The sequence below is a fragment of the Palaemon carinicauda genome, chromosome 2 (genome assembly GCF_036898095.1).
Source record: "Palaemon carinicauda isolate YSFRI2023 chromosome 2, ASM3689809v2, whole genome shotgun sequence".
Taxonomy (NCBI): Eukaryota; Metazoa; Arthropoda; class Malacostraca; order Decapoda; family Palaemonidae; genus Palaemon; species Palaemon carinicauda.
The window spans coordinates 36,274,103-36,281,602 of record NC_090726.1 but is presented as its reverse complement, the minus strand read 5'-3'; the positions used below and the strand labels follow the sequence as shown (position 1 = coordinate 36,281,602).

The following is a 7,500-nucleotide window of genomic DNA, read 5'->3' as shown; positions in this document are numbered from 1 at the left end:
TCCATTTCTTTTAACGATGCATATTTGCACCGACTCGCAGCGGTGCCCTTTTAGCTCGGAAAAGTTTCCTGATCGCTGATTGGTTGGACGAGATAATTCTAACCAATCAGCAATCAGGAAACTTTTCCGAGCTATTGGACAGCGGTGCCCTTTTAGCTCGGAAAAGTTTCCTGATCGCTGATTGGTTGGACAAGACAATTCTAACCAATCAGCGATCAGGAAACTTTTCCGAGCTAATGGACAGCGGTGCCCTTTTAGCTCGGAAAAGTTTCCGGATCGCTGATTGGTTGGACAAGACAATTCTAAACAATCAGCGATCAGGAAACTTTTCCGAGCTAATGGACAGCGGTGCCCTTTTAGCTCGGAAAAGTTTCCGGATCGCTGATTGGTTGGACAAGACAATTCTAACCAATCAGCGATCAGGAAACTTTTCCGAGCTAATGGACAGCGGTGCCCTTTTAGCTCGGAAAAGTTTCCGGATCGCTGATTGGTTGGACAAGACAATTCTAACCAATCAGCGATCAGGAAACTTTTCCGAGCTATTGGACAGCGGTGCCCTTTTAGCTCGGAAAAGTTTCCGGATCGCTGATTGGTTGGACAAGACAATTCTAACCAATCAGCGATCAGGAAACTTTTCCGAGCTATTGGACAGCGGTGCCCTTTTAGCTCGGAAAAGCTTCCGGATCGCTGATTGGTTGGACAAGACAATTCTAACCAATCAGCGATCAGGAAACTTTTCCGAGCTAATGGACAGCGGTGCCCTTTTAGCTCGGAAAAGCTTCCGGATCGCTGATTGGTTGGACGAGACAATTCTAACCAATCAGCGATCAGGAAACTTTTCCGAGCTAATGGACAGCGGTGCCCTTTTAGCTCGGAAAAGCTTCCGGATCGCTGATTGGTTGGACGAGACAATTCTAACCAATCAGCGATCAGGAAACTTTTCCGAGCTAATGGACAGCGGTGCCCTTTTAGCTCGGAAAAGCTTCCGGATCGCTGATTGGTTGGACGAGACAATTCTAACCAATCAGCGATCAGGAAACTTTTCCGAGCTAATGGACAGCGGTGCCCTTTTAGCTCGGAAAAGCTTCCGGATCGCTGATTGGTTGGACGAGACAATTCTAACCAATCAGCGATCAGGAAACTTTTCCGAGCTAATGGACAGCGGTGCCCTTTTAGCTCGGAAAAGCTTCCGGATCGCTGATTGGTTGGACAAGACAATTCTAACCAATCAGCGATCAGGAAACTTTTCCGAGCTAATGGACAGCGGTGCCCTTTTAGCTCGGAAAAGCTTCCGGATCGCTGATTGGTTGGACAAGACAATTCTAACCAATCAGCGATCAGGAAACTTTTCCGAGCTAATGGACAGCGGTGCCCTTTTAGCTCGGAAAAGCTTCCGGATCGCTGATTGGTTGGACAAAACAATTCTAACCAATCAGCGATCAGGAAACTTTTCCGAGCTAATGGACAGCGGTGCCCTTTTAGCTCGGAAAAGCTTCCGGATCGCTGATTGGTTGGACGAGACAATTCTAACCAATCAGCGATCAGGAAACTTTTCCGAGCTATTGGACAGCGGTGCCCTTTTAGCTCGGAAAAGTTTCCGGATCGCTGATTGGTTGGACAAAACAATTCTAACCAATCAGCGATCAGGAAACTTTTCCGAGCTAATGGACAGCGGTGCCCTTTTAGCTCGGAAAAGTTTCCGGATCGCTGATTGGTTGGACAAAACAATTATAACCAATCAGCGATCAGGAAACTTTTCCGAGCTAATGGACAGCGGTGCCCTTTTAGCTCGGAAAAGCTTCCGGATCGCTAATTGGTTGGACAAAACTAACCAATCAGCGATCAAGAAACTTTTCCGAGCTAAAAGGGCACCGCCGCGAGTCGGTGCAATTATGCATCGCTAAAAGAAATGGACTTATACATTTAGGGTCGCAACCAGAAATGGTTGGGACACACTGGACTCTAGCTGCTTATGAAAACACGAAGCGAAAAGAGAATTCCGAAGTTTGGTAGCTGACGATGAATGTCGGATTCAAAAGTGATACAACACTAAATCAAGGTTAAAGATATTTACTAAACAGACTTATGAAATTCATTAGGCTTGATTAATACAGATTCCAAGACTCCACATTGCCGTTTTTTCTTTTGAAGCGTCTGGCACTTCTGGACAGACAAACGGGCTCTTGCAGACAGTAGTGTTCTTCTTCTTTCAAAGTGGAATGGGGAAAGGGTATTCTGGATGTTTTGTTTTCCTGAAATGTAGATATAGGTTAATGATTTTTTACACTCCCGTTATTACATCGTCTCTGTTTATGTACAGACATTATATATATATGTATATATATATATATATATATATATATATATATATATATATATATATATATATATATATATATATATGTATATATATATGTATATATATGCATATATATTTAATTATATACATATATATGTATATACAGGTATATATATAAATTATATATATATATATATATATATATATATATATATATATATATATATATATATATACAGTATATATATATATATATATATATATATATATATATATATATATATATATATATATATGTGTGTGTGTGTGTGTGTGTATATGCATATATATAATTATATACAGGTATATATATAGATTATATATATATATATATATATATATATATAGAGAGAGAGAGAGAGAGAGAGAGAGAGAGAGAGAGAGAGAGAGAGAGAGAGAGAGAGAGAGAGAGATTCAGAAGTACACTCGTATTACCCTTTGAATGCATCTTTGAAGATAAATAGGCGACCACTTTCGCCTTTGTCGAGAGCTTCTAACGCCGCCATGTCTTCTGGACTCAGTGTGAAGTCAAACACCTGGGAAAAGTAATAATAGGTAAAATAATATTCACTCGAAGCCAAAAATCTTTACAAATAAAAAAAACGACGAACGACGTCCACATCAAAGCAAACATCAAAACACGATTAATAAAGAGAACAATAATAATACTATATAAAAAAAAGTCAATTTCTTTTAGTGATGCAGATTTGCACCGACTCGCAGCGGTGCCCTTTTAGCTGGGAAAAGTTTCCTGATCTCTAATTGGTTGGACGAGATAATTCTAACCAATCAGCGATCAGGAAACTTTTCCGAGCTAAAAGGGCACCGCGGCGAGTCTGTGCAAATCTGCCTCGATAAAAGAAATGGACTACAATTACAAACATAACAAATCTTAGAACTCGGTGTAGATGTCTGTTCTGTACACTTGCCAAACTGAACATTTCTATGCTTCAAAAATACAACAATGAATCTATATGACCTAATATCATAGGACACACTCCTCGCTAACATGAAAGCATGGAAGATAAAGCAACACAGGAATAAACATCAATGTAAGACTATACGACTAAGTTTGATCCTGTAAGACACTTTTCTTGAAGTTCATTCCATTGTCCTTACCGAGCAAGCGATGCTCTTGCAATGTACATGGGCCCACTGAGGTCATAATGGTCGAGCTTTTGATAAACAAAATTTGACGTTGTTCCTTTCCTTCATTAGATTACCTATATAGTTTCAACTTTCTTTGTGTATTTCCTTTCCTTATTTAAGGATGTGTGTGCTTTTCGTAATGGCAGGTATCTTTTCCGGTTTTTAGTCAATATCTACAAGTTTGGGTTTAAAGATTCCATTACTCTCCTTTAGTACTTTTTCTGCTGACAAGTTGTAATGTTTGCCCTTTTTTGTAAAATTTGTGCTTATTTAAACATCATGATTTTTTTTATTATTAAAAATAATCTCTAAATTATTTTTCATGGAAAATAATACAATGAGAAGTAATCATATAAGAAATAACTATTATCCACTCAAAGTGCACTCACGGAGTAATCTAAATACTAGCTCATACACACACACACACACACACACACACACACACACACATATATATATATATATACATATATATACATATATATACTGTATATAAATATATATATATATATATATATATATATATATATATATATATATATATATACATACATATACTGTATATATAAATATATATATATATATATATATATATATATATATATATATATATATAGATAGATAGATAGATATAAGTCTGTGTGTGTGAATACCACAAGTAAACAGTCTTCTAATAACTTCTCAGCAAAAGCATCTGCTTGTACGAATTCTATGTGAATTCTTTGCAGAAGATCTTTGTCCGGTTTCAAGACGTTTGAACACTTCGCCAGGATAAACGTGCCGTGGTGTAGTATAAGCCTTTATCCTTCGGTACATTACTATTACAATAATAATATTAATAATAATAATCAACGAGTTAGAGAGGAGAGACTCGAGTCGTTTTCCCTTGTGTGAACATTGCTCTTGTGGAGATATTTCTGAGACAACAGGGCACCAGCCACCCGTTGAGATACTACCACTGGAGAGCAATGGGGTCCTTTGATTGGCCAGACAGTACTATATTGGATCTTTATCTCTGGATACGGTTCATTTTCCCTTTGCCTACACATACACCGAATAGTCTGGCGTATTCTTTACAAATTCTCCTCTCTCCTCATACATTTGACAACACTGAGATTACTGAACAATTCTTCTTCTCTCAAGGGGTTAACTACTGCACTGTAATTGTTCAGTGGCTACTTTCCTCTTGGTAAGAGCAGAAGAGACTCTTTAGCTAAGGTAAGTAGCTCTTCTAGGAGAAGGACACTCCAAAATCAAACCAGTGTTCTCTAGTCTTGGGTAGTGCCATAGCCTCTGTACCATGGTCTTCCACTGTCTTGGGTAGAGTTCTCTTGCTTGAGGGTACACTCGGGCACGTTTTCTATCTAATTTCTCTCTTTCTTGTTTTGTTAAAGTTTTTATAGTTTAAGGAAATATTTATTTTAATGTTGCTAATCTTATAATATATTTTTTTCTTTTTTTCCTTTCCTAACTGAGCTATTTTCCCTGGGCTTAAAGCATCCTGCTTTTCCAACTAGGGTTGTAGGATAGTAAGTAATAATAATAATAATAATAATAATAATAATAATAATAATAATAATAATGATAATAATAATAAACATCTACCATCATTTCAACGCTGTTGATATACTAAATAACAATTGAATATCATCAGAAGCTGTGTTCCTACGTATCCTTTTTTTATATCTGAAACGACAACCTAAAAAAATCCTTCAAAATCTGGAGCCGATTTCCGTCGTCATCTGTCTCACTTCATAGCAACCTATGAAATAAAGTCCTACGTCACCTTAGGATTTTTTGTAAATTATTAATTGGGTGAACTGTGTGTATTTTGTGAATCTTGTAAAATGTAAATAATTACATTTAATGTTTGCTGGCTATTATTTTATTTTGCTGTTACTGTTTTACTCTTTTCTTGGCTTAATCATTCATATTTGTTTTTGACGTTGTTAATAGTTTATATAGGACATGTCTGTTTTGACGTTGTTACTTATTTTAGAATGATTTATTGTTAATTTGTTCTCTTCATTTATTTATTTCCTTATTTCCTTTCCTCACTGGGCTATTTTTCCCTGTTGGAGCCCCTGGGCTTATAGCATCTTGCTTTTCCAACTAGGGTTGTAGCTTGGATAGTAATAATAGTAATAATGATAATAAGGGTATAAGATATTATAGTAGATTTTACGTAATTAACGTTTTTTTAATAGCTGACCGTAACAAATAGCAACAATAAAGTCAGTAAATATACAAAAAACATGTACGACTCAAAACGACCTCCTAGATTCTCCCAAAATCATCAAAATTCTTCAAATATTGAAACAAACATCAATAGTATCCAAATAGTAAACTTGACAATTGACTTCATAATTACCTGGAAGTTCTGTCGAATTCTGTTGGCGTTTGCCGATTTCGGAATCACGATCATTCCCAGTTGGATCAGGAATCGGATGAGGATCTGTGCTGGAGTCTTCCCGAGTTGCTCGGCAATTGAAGTCACCGTTGGGTTTTCCAATAATATGGGTGAGTCGTTCAGTCGCCTGCAATTGGGGAAAAAAAATAGTAGTGTGGTAGTATTTATAGTGGGTTGGCAGGCTGTTGATCACTGCCTGTGTGATATAAGATTCTGGTGGTGTCAGAATTCTTTCTACTTCTGAGCTAAAATTCTTTTAATAGAAATGAAATACTTCTGGGATTTGTATATATATATATATATATATATATATATATATATATATATATATATATATATGTGTGTGTGTGTATATATATACATATATATATGTATGTGTGTATATACATGCATATTATATGTATACATATATACATATGTATATACATACACATATATATATGTATATATATACAGTATATATATATATATATATATATATATATATATATATATATATATATATATATATATGTGTGTGTGTGTGTGTGTGTGTGTGTGTGTGTGTGTGTTGAGCCAACTCCTCCTTTATCAAGTGAAGTGGGATTGTTGAATGTGAACGAAAGAAAAATGGGTGGAAGTTGCATTCTCAGTTCTGATGGCAAACATAACCCATACATTTCCATGAGGGAAATTACCAGAGAGAGAGAGAGAGAGAGAGAGAGAGAGAGAGAGAGAGAGAGAGAGAGAGAGAGAGAGCACGTATCCTTCAATCTCTTACTCTTGGGTCCTATAAGGAGCAGCTATCGGAGCATAGGCACAAACGGGTATCTTGTGCTTGGAGCATATTTCCCTGAGAGCCTTCTGCTGGTGGTATGCATGCACCTCGACCTGAAGGTTCGACGGTTTTATGCGACACACTGAAAGAGGCACAGTTGGAAGAAAATTAGTATATCCCTGGATCAATGATTAGTATTTATGCGGCATAAGCTTATTGCAAACACTCACTCGCATAATATACAGTACTCCTAGCTGCATGATCAAATGGAAGCAAGTGAAGAATAAGTGAATGATATTTTAACGAATTTTGCGTTAGAATCAGCACAAGGGAGAGGTGGAAAAATGTTTAAACATCATCATCATCTTCTTCTACGCCTATTGACGCAAAGGGCCTCGGTTAGATTTCGCCAGTCGTCTCTGTCTTGAAATTCTAAATCAATACTTATTAATTCATCATCTCCTACTTCATGCTTCATAGTCCTCAGCCAAGTAAAGCCTGGGTCTTCCAACTCTTCTAGTGCCTTGTGGAGGCCAGTTGAAAGTTTGGTGAACTAATCTCTCTTGTGGGAGTGCGAAGAGCATGCACAATTTCAGGCGATTTGATTTCCAAATTTTACTCAACTTAGCCATTGTCTGATTTACTTTTTTCAATCTTTCATTAAACTCAAGTTCTAAAGATCCTGTATTAGATCAAGGAAAACTATCAGAAAACACCAAAAAACCTAATGAGGAAAGGAGTTGAAATGAAGGTAAAATCTAAGAGATATGAAATGAAATTAGTAGAATTATCCAAAACAATAAACAAACTGAAAACCAGAGACATTGATAAAAAAAATTGTATCAA

The 7,500-nt window shown here is 36.6% G+C and overlaps 1 protein-coding gene across 1 annotated transcript in view; it reads right to left on the bottom strand.

Moving 5' to 3' along the window:
- Nucleotides 1-2,065: 2,065 nt before the first annotated feature.
- LOC137623823 (aldo-keto reductase family 1 member B1-like) overlaps nt 2,066-7,500 on the bottom strand; it is a 22,869-nt gene continuing 17,434 nt past the window's right edge. Inside the window, exons 6-9 of the mRNA XM_068354638.1 lie at nt 6,658-6,796; nt 5,859-6,024; nt 2,774-2,874; nt 2,066-2,252 (exon numbers count right to left, since the gene is read on the bottom strand). Coding sequence (XP_068210739.1) covers nt 2,210-2,252; nt 2,774-2,874; nt 5,859-6,024; nt 6,658-6,796 — 449 coding nt within the window. The 3' untranslated portion in view covers nt 2,066-2,209. The remainder of the gene's footprint in view (nt 2,253-2,773; nt 2,875-5,858; nt 6,025-6,657; nt 6,797-7,500) is intronic.